Below are 19,137 nucleotides of genomic sequence, written 5' to 3'. Positions count from 1 at the left end.
CCCATAATGAACCCTGGTAAAGGGGCAAGAATGCGATGCCAGAATTCACGTCTCCTGCTAAGCCACACAGCCTCATTAAGAAATGAAAACATTTGTGTGCCTTCGTGCAGCTTTTCTCCCTCTGGGTGGCTGAAGCTCGCTGGCTGTCGGCACAGCACCACGGGCCCGAAAAGTTCAGAGAATGACTTCAATAATATGACAGCCTCTTCCATTTAAAATGGAATTCAATGCTGGCTTCCCTCAGAGGCATTCATTGAAATTCCGTGCATGACCCATTCCTCTAGTCATTTAACAATGTCTCTCATGTTTGCCCTGATTTTTAAAAAAAAAAGAAAGAAAACCAGCTTTGTGGTTGCGATAACATGGATCGGGACGGTGTAATTGCGGCGAAGAGCCCCCGAGCCTGCAGTAATAGGATGGTTCATCTGATGTGTGTTGCCATTAGAAAATGACCCATGCACGCGCGGATGTTCTCAGGGGACAGTAGAGGCTTTTAAGGAGTACACCCTGTGCAGTAGGAAAGCTAATGAGCAGAGGAGCACGTACGAGGGAAACGACTGCTTCAGGAAGCCTGGTTCCACTCACGGCCTGTCCCAGCTCTCCTCAAATTCATTAGGATGGACTGGTCGTCCCTGGGACACGGGCTGCATTACCCTGTTCCCCACGAGCCTCCCTGCAGGTCATTCCGCATCTATTCCTGAGAAACTAAAACCACTGACTAATAAATGGCGAGCAAAAGAAAGGATAGATGCAGTGAGTGTCCATCAATAAGGGGAAGGCGACATTGACACAAAGACGAAAGAAGTCATGATAGGTCTTAAGGGGGGGGGGAGCGCAATTTCTTGTCCTCCTCTTTTTGAATTCTTAGGACTGTTTCATGCTATTTTACTTCATACCTAAGAACAGAATAGTATCTGATTATGATTTCCAGGCTAGGTATTTTTATCCAATATCTTAATTTCTGGATATGTTTGAAGATTAACAAAGGCTTCCAGTTAATCTACAGTACTTTCTCATTTTAAAACTCCTAATTAGAGTTTGTGGTTTCATACATTGGGAGGTTGGCATAGGCAGTGGTTCTCAACCTGTGGGTCGCGACCCCTTTGGGGGTCGAACGACCCTTTCACAGGGGTCGCCTAAATACATCCTGCATATCAGATATTTACATTACGATTCATAACAGTAGCAAAATTACAGTTATGAAGTAGCAACGAAAATAATTTTATGGTTGGGGGTCACCACAACATGAGGAACTGTATTAAAGGGTCGAAGCATTAGGAAGGTTGAGAACCATTGGCATAGAGGATGCTTCAAAAGATTCATTCCTTGCTTCTCAGGGCTGGCCCCCCTTGGCCTACATTGTCACACCTGGTTGTTGTTTGTTTGTTTTTTTACCTTGGACTTGTATTAGAGTAAGACAACTCTGCAAAGACCAATGAAATCTGGTGCCTTCCTTAGTGCCCAAGGACCCCTGGTTCAGGAAACCACAGGGATACCATGATTATCCTGCTGCATCTCTCTTCTCCCCTCCCAAACCACCTAGAGCACCAGAGTGCCATAGACAGATGAAGCTAGAAAGGACTTCCTTTCTGAGAGACAGTGCCCTAGCAACGAAGTAAACCTTGGGAACAAATCCATGATGTTCCCAGCATTACAAAGCATCATGACAGCAGTCTATAATCTCCCAAAGTACAGCCTACGTGGCCTGGGGGATCTTGATTTCTCCAGGCCTTCATCTGACAGACTAGATTATTCTGCAGTCTCTGTTTATCTTTTTTCTCTTACCTATTTTTTATCATTCAAAATATGAATACTATTTTTGTTTCCAAAAGTCAAGAGACTGTCCTCAGGACAACCAGTTGCCTAGAATAGTCAAATGACCAAATTGATCTTATATTTCATGTGGAAATAAATTATTTTTACCTTATATTTTAATATCATGTTGATAAAGCAATTCAGAGGAAATATACAATGAGGAGAGACTGTGAGGAGAGCCATTCATTGAAAAGGTCCTAGAAATTGAAAGCTATAGAATCGGCTGATTAGAAACTAATGAGGTAAATGAGAGGACTAGAGTCCACTTGACTAACCCCACCCCACTCTAGCCCAGTTGTGTGTCCGGTGCCCCATTATTTGAGTGACAAATTTTAACACTGTTATTGAGAGGTTTGGGTTGATTTCAATTATGCTTTGCCTTTGATTTTCTTTCTTGGATACTAGTAAGATCTTGTTCAGCGAAGTGTCGATCATAACTCTTGTCCACTTTGCTCAATTGTTTTAACTACTGAGAAAACAATGAACACAGTAAATGGCAATTGAGTATCTGCCACGTTAAAGGGGTTATGTTAAGGTATGAAAGTTGGAAGAATGTATAAGAAGTAGTCCTACCATCTAATGAGGAAAAGCAAGGATGCAAAGTCGGAAAACTACAACGTATAGTCTAGCTTTCTCTCCTCGTAGCTGCATGGCCTCAGACAAGTTCCTACATCTCTCTAAATCACAGTTGTCTTTTTTTTTTTTTTTTTTTTTTTTATAAAAGGTCAGTACCAGTGACTGCCTCTCAGGATTATTGTGACAATACGGAAAAAGCTCTTCATTCACTGTTTGGATTAGAGTAAGTGATCACCGAGTAGAGCTGGTTAGCTAGTTTATGATGGAAAGGCTTCAAAGGAGATGAAAGTGTAGAGGAACTGATAGAATCCAAGGAAAAAACCAGGCAGATATTGGAAAGTGGCGCAATGCTGGAACTATAAAAAGTCAGCAAAGGGAGAGGCAGGCCTGGAAAAGCATTTTTCTTCTTCGTATTGTTCCCCAGCGAGGCCACAGCTGAGCTACTGCAACCCCATCACAAAATGATGTGCAAACAGCAGAGATTGGATTCAGAATCCAAGAGCTAGCTCATTCCTTAGGAACTTGGAGAAACATTTGTAGTTTGACTCTCCCAAGATCAGTGATTTTTATATTAGCAGGTTATTCATTTCAGTCATTTGCAAAGACCTTCTACCATATTAAGGAGACGTCCCTTAATAAACACAACATGAAAATTACCCTGCCTGGGAGGGCTGGGGAGGTGATGAGAACTGCCTCGCTTCTCAGTTAATTTGTTCTGTAGATATTTGTCCCCTTTACACCCTTTCCCCATCTTCAACCTCCAAAACCAGCAGCCGGGGAAACAAAAATCTGAAAGTACAGGTTACTGCTTTGTCATTTTCATTCATTTTCAAAATGTTGGATCTGTAACAAAGTATTCAAATAAAGTACAAGCTTAAATAATGTCGATCGTAATCATGCCAATTTATAATCTCCAATCAATTTACATTCCTTGACAGAATATTAATGAGTTATACTCAAACTACAAATAATATTCAATGACGGTTGTATTGTAGTAGAAACACTATTACATATTCAGATTTATGAGACCCAGGCATTTTAAATGTTATAACTCCTCCATCTTAGGGGGATGCATTCTTCTACTTGCTAGGAGGCATTTGTCCACTCCTAACCTTTTTACCGCCAGAAAATAAAGGAGGCATGTGACTTGAAAATTGAATTAATCTTGACTGAAAGAAATAATAAAAATCACTAATGTCTCCATGGTCTCCATAGCACGCCTACAGGGCAGATGCTGGTGGTGTTTCTGTTTCCCAAGATGTATTATATCTTGCTAATCCTCAATAAATATGAAAAACTGATCATTTCACAGCTGAGAATTGACAAACCGGAACACATTTCTCATTTGAATAGACGAGATAAGCAGGTTGCCATCTCTGCCTTCGGGTGTGCTGTGTCCCAGGCAGACACTGTCAGTTCATTCTTAGGTCACTGCTATCGCATTTCTATTTGTCTGTTTCTGGACCGGAGCTCAGATTCACATTCCACACGGCCTCCTTCCTTGTCTGAAGGACCACGCTGCTACCTACCTGCTGTAACATAATTTACAGAAATGGGACCTCCAATTAAACCATTCCAGGTGTAAATCTCTTGCCCGGAGAGCAAATTGAGTAACGAATGGGATTCATGAATATAAATTGGGCTTTCTTTATACTTAAGTTTTCATTTCAAAATTGTAGAGCTTCATTCGCTCCCCACATAAATCTTTATTTGCCTTAAGTGTGTTTACTGTGGGAAGCCCAGCGCAGAGCTGGTAGCCCATTGCTATGCATAGCTGAATATTAAAGTGCACAAATCATCAGACGGAGGGGGCCCTGGGAGGGAGTCATGCAGCCTCTGCGTCTGGTCTGGGCCCTCGGCAAAGATGAATCGCGCTCCCACGGACTCTGCCCCTTTACTGGGAAGCGGCCACACCACCTCCTCGCTCTTTTCTTTCCTTGAATATTATCTATGTGTGCCTTCCAGAACATTCTGTTTATTGAATGTCATCACATCTCTATTATTGTAAGACTTATTTTCTCTTCACCCCAATTTGGGCTTAAAGCTGGTATAATGGTGACTCTCTCCTAGGACAGCTCTATTCAGTTTTGAACAGACTCGGTGAAAGGGTAGGAGGAGTCACTAAGCAAATACATAAATAATAGAAGCAACTCCCCCGCTTCCCCCACACACACACCTCTCCTGGCCTCCTCTCTCCCCTGCTGTCCTCTCCTCTTTTTGTCTACATGATAGCTGTGGGTATTCTGCCAAAGGTCCACTGAGGCCAGCTGGCCTTTCACCATATGACCAAATGCAAGTCAAAAATGTAGGACATTTCTCTCATTTTCAACCTGTACTTTGACTCTTCATCTGGAAATAAGGCTTTATTATATTTACCATCACAGGGACTTCAGAATGGGTTCACACTGCCTACCCTTTGCTATAGAACTAAATGGCCAGGAAGACTGTTGGACCTAAGTTTTCCACCACCATACCCAGTTATTTTCTGTGTTTCACAATTATCGTTACAATGAATTTGGTGTGGCTAACCTTTTCACCTCCAGAAAAATAAATGGTGTGTGGCTAGGAGAAATGTAAAAACAAAATAGTAAAACAGCAACAGACACTTTTTTTTAGAGTCAACAGATATATGAATTAGAGTGGAAGACCTAGACAATGGGAAATAATAGAAGACATTTTTTTATGGGCAATTAATATTAAAAGAAATTTCTCCCGTGTCTCTGCGTATGAGGCATTCTGGGAGGTAGTGAGGATGGTGACATGGCCTTAGTCACATTTCTTGTTTCCTAGTCTGATGGTTTTTCCCTGCTGTATAAACTGTAAACGATTTTAGCTGATGTTACTAGCCTAACCCGCAGAGCATATTAAAGGAAGGCCGTCACTGTGTACTGTGGGCACAGTGTGGCTGGTGGGGGGGGAGGTCACCACTCTTAATTGTATTCTTAATAGGTGGTGACTTGATAAAACTTCAAAATCACTCATTACAACTATGAAAATGAAGTAAGGCGAGGAATAGGAACGTAAAACAATGGGACATGCAGAGAAAGTCAAAAGGTGACTTTCTAGATTACATACTTGCTCCACCCACTGAGTGCGGGCACAGGCAGGCCTCTCAAGTTCTCTCTCTCTGGTAGTCCAGACTGACTACTCCTTGTGTCATCTCTTTGATGAATATAGCTGACCTCCTAACTCAGTGATTCTTGGCAATTCATGTTTCCACAATATTTCTAAAATGGACGAAGATACTTTTTTTGTATGGCCAAGGATAGGAAAATATTGTCCTCCATAAAGACTATACTATAATTTTATCCTTCTTCACCTTCCTCGATATAAGGTAAAACTCTCACATGCACTCAAAATATAGATTATTTATTAATAATGCATATCGATTAGGAATTTTTTTACCTTTTGTCCCAGTTTTTGAAATCTAGTTGTAAGACTTACTTTAATGTATGTTGAGAAAAATCTAAGATCTTAAAGATTCTCCCTCAGAGAATTGTATTAAGAAAGCAGCTGCAGTGGGAATGCAGACTGGTGCAGCTGCTATGAACAACAGTATGGAGTTTCCACAGAAAAGTTAAAAATGGAACTGCTATTTGACCCAGAGACCCAACTGCTGGGAATATATCCTAAGAAATCCAAAATACCAACCAGAAAGAATATATGCACCCATATGTTCATAGCAGTGCAATTTCTAATAGCTAAGATCTGGAAACAGCCCAAGTGCCCATCAGTAGATGAGTAGATAAAGCTGTGGTACATTTATGCCATGGAATACTATGCAGCTGTAAAAAAGAAGGATCGCTTACCCTTTAAGACAGCATGGAAGAACCAGGAGAGTATTATGCTAAGAACACTATTAAGCAAAATAAGCCAACCAGAGAAAGAAAAGTTTCATATGATCTCACTCGTATGTGGAATCTAATGAACAAAATGAACTGATGAGCAAAATAGATCCAGAGTCAGACTGATGAATCTCAGGGGGAAGGCAGGGGTGCGTGGGTGGGTGGATAGAGATTAACCAAAGAACTTGTATACATATATGCATAACCCATGGACACAGACAATAGTGTGAAGGTCTGGGGGTTGAGGAGATGGGTGTGGAGTGGAAGAGGTAAATGGGGGGTAAAGGGGTGCAACTGTAATACTTTCAACAATAAAGATTAAAAAGGGAGAGAGAAAGAAGCTGCACTGATTCCTAGGTACTCAGTGCATTTAGTAACTTGGGCTCTGGAAGGACCTTGTTGACAGCAGGAAGCAAATTTGTTTCATTTCTCTGCCACCATAACATTTCACCGAAATCGTCACTTTTCCCCAACATGTACAAGAACAGTTCACAGCCTTCCTTCAAGAATACTTAAACTACTTGTGGTGATTAAAATAATTAGAACACATAAATGCTGGCCCACCAAAAGAAAAGAAACTCAATTACCCACCCAGAAGGACACAAACATAAAATTTTTACATGTTGCCTTCTGGATCATCTGTTACATGTACGTGGTCACATATTGGAGTGTTTTACCAGAATGTTTTCACAGAACAAAAACATGCAGTTCCTTTCACTTGCTATTGTGGTCTTTTGTCTAAGGAAAAGGACATCGAATCAGTCAGGGAGGGAATCGTTTGTTTCATGAGGACACAGAAAGTAGAATGCATGTTTGGTGCCCTCAGGGTGACATGAGGTTATGCAGAAAGGTGAAAAAGTAAAGTGTGTGTCAATTTAATTAGAAAAGAACTTGATAATCTGTGAATTCTCCAAATATCATCAAAACCAAAGCAAAAGACATAGGAAAGATATAAATTACATCTGTCAACTTATGTCAATAGAGGTGCCTGTGTTTGTCATGAATTTACCATTGGCACAACATGCTCATTGGATTATTCTGCATAAAGATGGAAATATCAGTCAATTTTGGAGAGCCATACTCTTTTTTTTTTTTTTAAATATATTTTATTGATTTTCCACAGAGAGGAAGGGAGAGAGATAGAGAGTTAGAAACATCGATGAGAGAGAAACATCGACCAGCTGCCTCCTGCACATCTCCCACTGGGGATGTGCCCGCAACCCAGGTACATGCCCTTGACCGGAATCGAACCTGGGACCTTTCAGTCCGCAGGCCGACGCTCTATCCACTGAGCCAAACCGGTTTCGGCGGAGAGCCATACTCTTGTCCCCTCTTAGAACCCCCACCCAAAAAAAGCATTCTTACAAAGCAAGCATTTGGATAACACTTTCCTAATGTGGAGATGGAGATGTCTGAAGGTTGGCTTGTAAACAAATGCTCCCACCCCACCAAATATTACTTGTGTTTTTCCTGGCACAACCAGTTCAAAAGGTGGTTTTCCTTTGCAGGTTACCAGCCCGTCTTGTCTGGTCAACAGGGGTTCCAAGGCCTGATGGGAGTGCAACAGGCTCAGAGTCAGAGCGTCATGAGCAACCAACCAGGAACTCCGGTGCAAAGTGTGATGGTCTCCTACCCAACAATGTCTTCTTATCAGGTGCACATCAGTAGGGTTGTAACATAGCACTGGCCAAACAGCAGGCTGTGGGTACACCCCCATGCTGGGTGGGTGCTAGGCACAGCCACTATTCATGGTTGACTTTGAGTCAAGGTTATAACAGACGAATAGAACACGGGAAATGCTTGCTTCTATAATTACTGTGGCATGTGCCTGCCTTGCCAGTGTGGTTCCATATAAACTTTCTATTCATGCAAGAAAAGTCTTTAGTCCAAACTTCTATTGATGAAGACCTTTGGGCATTCTATAGAAATGTGGCTTATTGGGAGAAAGCCCTCAAATTACCATTCTTTTTTGCATACTCCCCCAAAACTTCATTTTACCACAATTATAAGTTATGAGATTTTAAAATGGCATCTCAGATTCATTCAAAGGACATTTATGGAGCCTAACAACTGCACTTTCCATAGAGTTATGCACTCTAGAAGAGGAAGTGAAGGGTAGTAAAATGCTTTAATCATTGTGTTTAGCTGCACCAAGTAACCAGGTACTTCTGGCCCTGAAGAAATCTATCCTCAGCCCTCCTGCCCTGACAGTCCTTACTCACACTGTGTCAATGTCTACCTCCAGCTCCATGTTAGATGTTCTTTAAAGCTGAGAGGGACTTAGGTGCCTGGGACAAAAGCCCCTCTTGCTCCAGTTGGCTCTAGGCCACTTTGTTTGCATAAAACCAGAACAGGAACATGGCTTTCCCAACAGAGAAATCCAGAATGGAGGTCCAGAGTGCTGTCCCAGGACGGTAACAAGAGAGAGGACAGAAGCTCAGAACTAACAGCTCTGCACGTCTTCTGCATGCCAGACATGTACCAAGCATCGTACATCCTCCTTGCAATCCCCTAGGTGGCACTTGAAGTACCTGACATTTATGCAAATGGTCTAGGAAATCAGAGAGGTTAAGTGACTTGTCCAATGTGAAACAGCAAATAAAAGATAGAGCTGAGATTCATGAACCCAAAAACTTGAATATTTTTCACGACATCACAGTATCTCATTGCACACCCCAAAATAACCTCTTCACGAACAGTTCTCTCTTGTGTCTTTCTGCAGGTGCCAATGACCCAGGGTTCTCAAGGACTGCCCCAGCAGTCATACCAACAGCCAATCATGCTACCTAACCAGACAGGTCAAGGGTCACTCTCAGCCACTGGAATGCCTGTTTACTGTAACGTCACACCGCCGACCCCTCAGAACAACCTTCGGCTGATTGGCCCACACTGTCCCTCCAGCACTGTCCCCGTGATGTCAGCTAGCTGCAGGACAAACTGTGCGAGTATGAGCAATGCTGGGTGGCAGGTCAAATTCTGAGCGCTCTGGCTGTGGTACATTTCTTCAGATATTACTCATGGCCTTTATGGGAAGAGGAGCAAAAATGGGAAAACTGGCTGAGGACTTAACTATTCACTCAACACTCAAATGATTGCTGCTGGTATTCTGTAAAAAAAAAAAAAAAAACAAAACAAAACAAAGACTAATACACACATTAGCTGGTTAATGGTGCATATTTCTGTCATGTCTGCTAGGTATGCCTTTATAGCTTAGCTAGTGACATGAATTCATCAAGGTAAGATTTTCTCCTACCACTGAATACCACTGTGTAGACCATAATATCCCTAATTTGGATTATTAGTTTTGTACTTTGTGTTGAGTTTGTGATGCTAAAAGTATTTAAAAATTATATACTGAACTCATATTGTACCAAAGCTATAATGGAAAAGCAAAGAATTGATGACTGGAAGGAATAATTTATATACACTATAGAGTTTTCTTTTTTTAATGGATATATACTGTATTGTAGTGTTCAATCAAAAATAAAACTATTTGACCTTATGGAGGAAGGTCATGTTTTTACCACCAGTTTGGTTCACTCTCTCTTCCAATATGTGTTTGCTTATATGTCACTGGTTTCCCCTTTGAGCTCTATTTCATGAATAAGGCACGGAACAGATGTTCCAGGGGTTTGTAAGTGAACTGGAATCCCATTGTAGGCAAACACTTAGCCAACTGCAATCTCTTGTCCTCATACGACAGGGGTCCCAGTAGTTAAATGGCATCTATTTCATCCATTTGTTGACTTCACATTTTTGAAATATATACCTTGGTTTTAGTATTAGGCCTATTGAATACATGTAGCTATTCTTCCCCAGTTAGGAAAACCTGAGTGTCTTGGTAACAGCAGTCCTATATCAAACCCTATTTTACCTTCATTCAAGTTCCATCTACCTGGAAAATAAGATTTCTTCTCTTAAGGGGAAATTAGAAGAGGGATGCTCTAATTCCATTGATTATATTGGGCCATACGATGTCACCTCGCACTCCTATTTGACCCAGAGGCTGATGTTTGTCCCAGTAACTGAATAAGGTAAAATATAGCAATCGTTTAGTCACAAAGACTCAGAACATTGGCAAAAACTTCTTTAAAGAGGCTTGTTCCAGGAACTGGCCAGGTAGCTTGATTGGTTAGAGCACTGTCCCAGCACACCGACGTTGTGGGTTCGATCTCGGGTACGGGTGCAGACAAGAATCAACAAGGAATGCATAAATAAGTGAACAACAAATCGATGTTTCTTTCTCTCTCTCCCTTCCTCTACCTAAAAATCAATCAATAAAAATGTTTTAAATAAAATAAAAAGTAAAAGAGCCTTCTTTCTGTCTAATTCTAAAACATTTACTCTCCTGTAGATGCTGCAGTTAAGATTGACTTGACAAATCATAACAGAACTTTGAATGTCAGCTTTGGCCCACTGGTAGGTTTTATAGGAATAAAATCCCAGAGCTTTTGCTTTACTTTCATAGCACCGGACTAGTAGTTTTGTTATTTAATACTCTCTGCCTAAAAACTATTATTACCAATAAGAGGGATGTGCAAAGTATATCTGGATGATCCCCACTTAGCATCACAGCCAACTTGGTCATTTACAGCTGAAATTGAAACAAATTGTTTGGGCTTCCTAAGTAATATATAAGTAATATCCTAGAATAGCAGTTTCTCAATTAAAGGGTGTCCCAAAATTCACGCAAGAAGTAATTTTGATAGAAAACACAGGTTTATAATTAAAAATTATGAATTATTTATTGATTCATAAAGTATACAGTATAGGGTTATGTAAGGAATAGCATATTGGGTAAATGGCCTCCACAGCTTTGCTGGCACATACACACTCTTTTGTTGAAATTTTCCATGACCATTTTTGCATAAATGTGGCTGAATTTCGATGAGGCTCATTTTTATCTTGATGGCTTGGTTAATCGACAAAATGGTCGCATTTGGAGTTCAGAAAATCCACAAGTGATTGTCGAGAAACAACTGCATCTACAATGTATCACTGTTTGGTGTGGATTTTGGGCTGGAGGCATCATCGGACCATTGTTCTTCAAAAATGTGGCTGCTCAGGCAGTAACAAAAGAGTGTGTATGTGCCAGAAAGCTGTGGAGGCCATTTACCTGATACGCTATTCCATACATAACCCTATACTGTATACTTTATGAATCAATAAAAAATTTACAATTTTTCATTATAAACCTGTATTTTCTATCAAAATTACTTCTTGTGTGAATTTTGGGACATGCTTTATTTCCATGGAAGACTCCTTTCTTAGGATACTTGTAGTTGTTATATGAAAAAGACCATAGACAATTATAATTGGGAGACATGGTTGATGAAGGTTAAATGATCTTTTTAAAAACCTTCTGATTTATGCAAGCCTTTAATCTATCAGTTTATATCATGAATTTCCTAGAGGGAGACATAATGTGTACAGTTCCTCAAACTTAATTGAACACAATATCCATTTATCACAGACTATATCAAGAGACTAATATCATGAAGAACATTTTTAAAAATCATAGTAGAGAGTCCCAAAACAAGAGTGCAAGTATAGCTACTTTTTTTCTGTAGAAGCCATGTTATATATAAAAATGCAATATCACAACCCTACTTCCGATAGCTTTTGGTGACTGAGTGCACACTTCCTCCATGAATGTGTAAACCTAGAAGGTATGCCATATTGCCAATATTTCTAGACCTTTTTATTTTCAAATTTATTAACATTGAAGAACTTGGTATTTATACTTATATCTAAAACTATGGTAATAGCTCTATAGATATATAAGTATAGGTATCTCTAATGATCCTGTACACCTCTATGTGAGTATGACAGGGATGGGGGACTTACGCATTCATTTATTGCTCACTTACTAATTTCCAGACCTTGAGCCACAGTTGGTGAAGCCCCAGCTCTTAGGAAGTTTATGAGCTTTCAGAATTAATTATAACAGTCTATAAATCACTAAAAATATAGGAAATTAGTCACAGGTCTCATGTGAAAAATACATGTTAAAGATAGGTTTTTTTAGAGAAGGAGCAGGTGGTTTTGGCTGTGGTTTTATGAGGCTTTTTACCACACCGATGAAATTTGGGCATGCAGACATGATGGTGGAAGAGTTATAGTCCCAGGCAAGAAAAATGCCTGAAAGAAAAGGAAAGAAGCAGGAAACATGAGCATCATAATTCAGGTTGATTGGAGTAGGATGTGACTAGATAGAAGGAGGGGACAGGATGAGTATTTGGAAATTCATAATGGGCCTGGTTGGCATGACCTTGAAAGCCAAAGAGTTAACAGGCGAACAGAAGCTTCTGAAGATGTTTGAATGAAAGGTAATTATGATCTCAGCCACAGTTTATAAAGAAGTATGGGCCTCAAGAAGTAGGTTGGATTAGAGTTGAAAAGGCTCTTCCCTCGGCAACTGGGGGTGAACACGATAGTTAAGGTCTGGCACTGAGCTGCAGCTACAGCATGGTTGGAATAAGTCAGAGCTAGTACTAGCTTCTAAGTCTTAACTCTTAGCAATTCACTGCATGCATGGCAAAGCTTTAGCGGTGTGTATCTTGGTTTTGCCTCTTGGACAGAAACGCCTGCATGTAAGTGCCCTATCTTAGGCTGCATTACAAGACACGGTTACTATAACCTGTCAGGGTAAAACAAACGAAGACTGAGCCGAAGTTGGAGACAGCATGGGAAGGCTGCCAAGTCCCCATCACAGTATATTTGGTATCAATATACAATATGCAGTGAAATCTGATATCAATTTCCTATTCCCTCTTCTTTTTTTAAAAAAAGGTGAGAACTCTTACTCATTATGCCTCAGAAAAAAATAAAATTGTTTTCTGTACCCCTGTGGATGCCACTTCCACACAAGACCAGAAATCCTTGCTTCTTCCCATGTGATTTTGCCCCAAGCCCTCTCTACCAAGAAAGTTGTTCTCTTCAGAGCTTTGAGATTATTTTCCTACAGTTCTCAACTTGAGTGTTTGTCTCAAGTTCAAACCTGTATCACGCGTTTTCTGTGGGGTGTTGTGACCTCCCATCTTCTCTACAAAACGATTTGCCACTACTTTGTGATATCAGTGGCAAGAACGTCTCCCTCTCTGAGTGGGTCCTCCTGCTCTAGGCATTGTGTGCACACAGCGGGGGTGAGAGGCATCTGATAATCTCCTGTAGAGGAAAATCACTTCCTGATTGATGTCCTCGCACAGATCTGATTCTTCCATTGGGCATGAGGCCGACTTCTCTAACACGATATTCACCAGGAGCTCAGGGAGCGCCGGGATGCTTGTGTTTGTTATTTGATTGGTTTTGTTTTGCTGCTTTATTCCATTTTACTCTCCGTGTTGGCACAGAAGGAGAGGAGCGAGGTCAGAAATTGAGCAAACAGGGGAAGACATGAATCTGAATAGGGGTGAACACTGAAACTGGATTGGATAGACAGTCACGGAACAAACCCAGCAGGGATTCACGGGGAGGCACAGGCCCAGCCCGGCAGCATCTGGTTGGAGGAGAGTCGCCGAGTGCTCACAGCTTCACTCCTTCAGTGTCGGGTACAGAGAGGGGACTGGAGGCTTTGCAGGGGTGGGGAGGGAGAAAATAGGGCAGAGAGAGATAGAGGGCCTGGTATTCAAAATAGAGCAGCTTATTGGAAAGTTTCGATTCACTTTCTTGCTGAAAGATCCAGTGGCCCTCTATGAATGGCCCTAGAACAGTGATAGCGAACCTATGACACGAGTGTCAGAGGTGACACGCGAACTCATTTTTTTGGTTGATTTTTCTTTGTTAAATGGCATTTAAATATATAAAATAAATATCAAAAATATAAGTCTTTGTTTTACTATGGTTGCAAATATCAAAAAATGTCTATATATGACAGGGCACCAGAGTTAAGTTAGGGTTTTTCAAAATGCTGACACGCCGAGCTCAAAAGGTTCGCCATCACTGCCCTAGAAAATACTTCTGGCTATGGTGGTGGCCAGTTAGGGCCATACTGCTTCCTCTGTTTCCCCAAAGTTTTCAGTGTGTTAATATCTTGGAGACCATCCATGTTCACATTGCCATGATGCTATAAGACTCCCCCGCTTCCTACAGTTTGATTTCTTTTGTATATGGAGTTGGCAGCTGCCTCTCCTGGGTTCCTAAGCAAGAAAGTCAGTAGACACCTCTGTCTGTGCAAATGTGTTCTCCCCTTTTGTGTAAAAGACGGCTAATGCAGGTCCACGTTACCCTGAAGAAATATGAGTGTGCTTCCCTTTCCATTACAGGGACATTGGAAGAAACACCAGGTACATAGCACAGTACCTGTTTTTCTAAGCTGATGAAAAACAGACACAGGAAAATCGCCAGTTTGTTTGAAGAAATAGCACGATCTACCTGTCTTTTCCGAGTGTTTTCAAGTTTTAGTCTATAAGAATGAGGCCACATTTTCCAATGAGATGCACAAGCCAATTTCATCCTTTTCAAAAGAGAGAGGAGTTACTTAAGGTGCCTAATAGCAGTGTAATAGAGAGCAATGGCCTGCAACTGAAAAAGCAGCAATTTAAATTGGACATTAAGAAAATTTCACTCGAAGCAAGGGCAATTATGCCATGAAATCATTTCCTAAGGGAGAAGCAGGGAGATGCCATTAAAAGACGTGTTTAAAAAAGAGGAGATGAAAACAATTGCAGCTGAACCTGCAGGAGGATCGTTTTATGATTTATTGCTTAGCTAGGCCTGCATGTCATCCTCACTGGGGAGTGACCAGGCTCAGGGAGCTGACTTTACAGCAGGGAGGGAGCTGTATTCTATTCTGTATTCTATTTCTCTTCATGCAAAAACGTAAAGCTACAAATGGAATATGTATAACCGAGGCAAGGAGAACCTGGGGGTCTCTAGTTATTCAAAATCTACTCTGTGTCTTACAATATTTTTAAACACAGGTATCCATATCTATTATCTATTTCTATCTATCTAATCTTATGTATATTTTCAAGCAACTGATTGATTTGTTCAAATCAGTGGCTTTAATCAGCTGGTGTTACTGGCAGAGGATGCGAGGCCTGGTTGTCTTTCACACCAATACATGGCTCTACCTGCAGTGTGGGATCTAAAAAGCGTCCTTTGCCTGAAGTCAGAAGTCGAGTTGAAGGCTTGCACGGGGGTTGTGCAAGGCCCTTGGACCGCTCACAGTTTCACACTCACATTTATAAATGGAAAGGTGGAATGCCCTATCAGCTGAAGAGTGTTCACTAATAGAGGACGGTCAAGTTTTTAGTGCATCCTTGTATGTGATTCTGAATGAATAAGAAGTTGCCACATTGGCCTACAAAATGCCCCAAAACTCTCACTATTAAGGTACACTCTGGCAACCTATGCATTTTAGTGGCTGTTTTATATCTTCTCTTGTGCTAAGGAGGAACGCATCATGGCTGTCTCCTTTCCCGTCTTGCTATCCCCTAACTCCATGGTTGGCAAACCGTGGCTCGTGCGCCACATGCGGCTCTTTGGCCCCTTGAGTGTGGCTCTTCCACAAAATACCACGTGCAGGCGCGCACGTACAGTGCGATTGAAACTTCGTGGCCCATGCGCAGAAGTTGGTATTTTGTGGAAGAGCTGGTATTTTGTGGAAGAGCCACACTCCAGGGGCGAAAGAGCCTCATGTGGCTCGAGAGCCGCGTTTTGCCGAGCTGCAGTTTGCCGACCACTGCCCTAATTCACTCTGGAAAAGGGGCATATCACACCTTACTCAGTCTACATCAGTATATGAGACACCTACACTATCACTAGCCCTTGTATGTAATGAGTGTGTCTACCTGGGACAATTGGAAGACGCAGTGTTTGTATTCAGCCTTATTTACACATAAGTGTGTAAGCACCACACTACACCAGGGTGGACGCACACTGTGACTGTGGCTGCCTGAATGTGGGCTCAGTGTCCTGTGGATGGTCAAGTCATGAAGGCAGAGGACTCAGAAGTGCCTCCAGAAATCCTGCCTCAGTTTCCAATGTTTGCTAGATTAAAGTAGATGAAAATCCCAAGTAAGTCAGGTGATGGATATATTAGCTAACATGATGAGGGCAATCCATTTACAGTGCATACATAGATCAAATCATCATCTTGTACACTTTCATACCTCACAGTTTTCTCAATTATACCTCAATGAAGCTGAAGTAAAGAATCCTAAATATAAAATGCAAAGCCATAATATGTTAGAAGAAACCTTGGGAGAACATCTTCATGTCCTCAGGTTATGTACTGATCTTTTTAGAGAAGACAGAAAAATCACAATAAAGAAAAATTATCAGTAAATTGGGATTACCATACAATATAAAACTCCTATAAAAACAACACCAGGGCAAGGTGAAAAGAGAAGCTATTGACTAGAAAATATTCTATGTACTCAAAATATATAAATCAGTAAACAATACACATAACCCAAAAGAAAAATAAAGAACTGAATTAAACAATCAATTCACTGAATAGTAAACTTGCATGCTCAAAACATATTTAAATAAAAACTCAATCTTGCTAGAGATCAGGAAAATGATAAATTTAAAATTCCAGATATTATTTTACTGTCAATCACATTAGCGAAAATTAACAAATCTAGCAACAATAGGTATTAGGTGAGAACGTGAAGCAACAGGACTTTTATCCACAATTGGGGGTGTATAAATTGGTATAATCACTTTGGCAAACAAAGTAACATTATCTAGTAAAGTTGAAAATAACCATATGCAGCATCCAACAATTCCACCTGTAGGAAATACCCTGGAGTGTCCCTTGAACAGGTAAGCAAGAACATGCTTACAAGAATGATTAATGGCAGTGCTTTTAAAAGAACAAGTTGGAATCAACCGAAATCCCCACAAGTAGGAGAATGGATAAATTAATATTCATACAATGAAATTTAATGCAACAGCAATAATGAATGAACTAGAGCTGTAAATATCAGCATGGAAAATTCTCAAAGACATAAATTTGTAATAAACATACAAATAGTAGAGAAATATTTAAAACATGATGCTGAAATTTGAGAACATTCAAAATAACACTATGTGTGGGTTTTGGCTATGGATAAAGTACAATTTAAAATGTGCAATAAATACTGTGCATGGGAATAATCAATATTAAATTCAAGCCACTGGTTAATTCTGAAGAGAAGGGACTGAGAAATGAAATGGGCATATTTACCTTAGAATCTTTAAATAGATCTGAAATATCAGATGTGAAACAAATGGAAGACCAATAATTTCACAAATAAATAGGTGGCTAAATACTGGATTGTTTGCAGTTTATTCTCTAGATTTTTCTGAAAATTTGACATTTCAAAGTAAACATTATTTTAAGACACATAGGAAAATAAGTTATGACACATAACTTTGTTTTACCCTTGAATTTGGTGAATCTTGTAACTGATACATATTCTACATTTCTTGTTACAGACATTATAGAGTATAAGAGGGTACATACTGGAGGTTTGCTAGTTCATCCATAAGTACTGCTAGCATTTTTTTTCTTTTTTGCCTGCCTTAGGAGACCTGTTGCTTCAAATAATCATCTGGATACTGTCTGCCTATTTTGGTTAAAAAAATAAAAAAATAAAAAAAACTCTCTTAGAAGAGAAAGCAGAACTGAAGCTGTTACTGGAAGAAAAGTACCAGGTGGTAGAGTGTGTGTGTGTGTGTGTACTACAGGTCGAGTGCTGTGGATTAGTTGTTAAAGTAATGAGATTGGATATCTCAGAACTTTGGGAGAATTGGGGTATTTATGGTACTTTTGTGTTCTGTTGAATTCAAATAACATTCCATCTCTAGTTTCACTGTTGCTATAAATCACAACTACTAGACCCTCATTGAATATCAACAGTACAGACTAACTGAACAACTGCATTAACCATATTTAGAATTTTTCTTAAAATAAATATGCTTTTTCAGAGTTCTGATTTCTTGAAAGCACTGAGTCATTTCTACAGCTCCAGGCAAGTTAATAAATGTTGTGGGCTCCAGTTTCCTCAGATGAGAAAGGTATTATTTAGCTTACTTTTATTCTTCTCATTCCCATAGGACTTTTGTACATCACTGTAGCAGTAGGAAGTCACTGGATTGTAAACTGTCACCTAACAAGACTGTTGAGAGCATTTAATGCTAACAGAGGCCCTAACTCTGTAGGGTGGATTTTGAAAACTCACAGTGAGTGTCAGGAGTATAGTCCAGATGTTCTAGTTTCCAACTTAGTATTTATGCATTCTAAAATGAATTTACTTCATTATTTTTCTCTCTGTGAGTAAAAGGTAACCTCATAAGTCTCTACATTTTTATGCACAATGTCCAACCCAAAAAAAGTATAAGACATGCAAAGAGAATACCAAAAAACTCAAATAATGGCAGTAAACCCAGAGATAAGTAAGGTACAGGAGTAACTAGAGAAGTTCTAAATGGCTATCACAAATTAGAGAAAATCTGTGTTTTAAATGGCAAAAAGATGAAGAATTTCAATTGAGATTTGGAATCTACAAAAAGGAATCCAAAGGATATTTTAGAATTGGAAAAATACAATACATATAACTGAGAACTACTGAATGGGTAGAAAGAGGCATTTAGCAGAGGACATAATTAGTGAACTCAAAGACAGACAAGATAAAATATCAAAATTGAAGCACAGAGTCACAAAAATAATGTGAAAGTCAAAGAAGCATAGGACATGTGTTGGACACAGACGGTGTAACATACATGTAAATGTAGTCCCAAAGAGGACAGAGAGGTGCAATAAAGAGTAAATGGTCAAGTTGTTTCCTAACATGTTAAAAATGGTCAGCCCACAGATTTAAGAAGCTCAACAAAATCCAAACAAGATTAATACAAAGAAAACCACACCTTTTTTGAGCTATTTGGGCTGAGCTCACGGGTCTGATTGATC

General features: G+C 40.1%; 1 protein-coding gene and 1 long non-coding RNA gene across 15 annotated transcripts in view; one reads left to right on the top strand and one right to left on the bottom strand.

The window, feature by feature from the left end:
- ARPP21 (cAMP regulated phosphoprotein 21) overlaps positions 1-9,765 on the top strand; it is a 143,556-nt gene extending 133,791 nt beyond the window's left edge. For all 14 annotated transcript variants that reach the window (XM_070391746.1, XM_070391748.1, XM_070391753.1 and 11 more), the window contains 2 exons: positions 7,745-7,890; positions 8,959-9,765. In XM_070391746.1, coding sequence (XP_070247847.1) covers positions 7,745-7,890; positions 8,959-9,216 — 404 coding nt within the window. In that variant the 3' untranslated portion in view covers positions 9,217-9,765. The remainder of the gene's footprint in view (positions 1-7,744; positions 7,891-8,958) is intronic.
- The window catches only part of LOC138992775 (uncharacterized), an 89,919-nt gene that overhangs the window by 30,122 nt on the left and 40,660 nt on the right, over positions 1-19,137 (bottom strand). The window lies entirely within an intron of this gene.

This window comes from Myotis yumanensis, unplaced genomic scaffold (assembly GCF_028538775.1).
Source record: "Myotis yumanensis isolate MYYU_CA2020_CCGP unplaced genomic scaffold, mMyoYum1.0.hap1 SCAF_14, whole genome shotgun sequence".
In the NCBI taxonomy this organism is placed as follows: Eukaryota; Metazoa; Chordata; class Mammalia; order Chiroptera; family Vespertilionidae; genus Myotis; species Myotis yumanensis.
The sequence above is the reverse complement of the archived record's forward strand: the minus strand, read 5'-3'. Positions and strand labels throughout refer to the sequence as shown.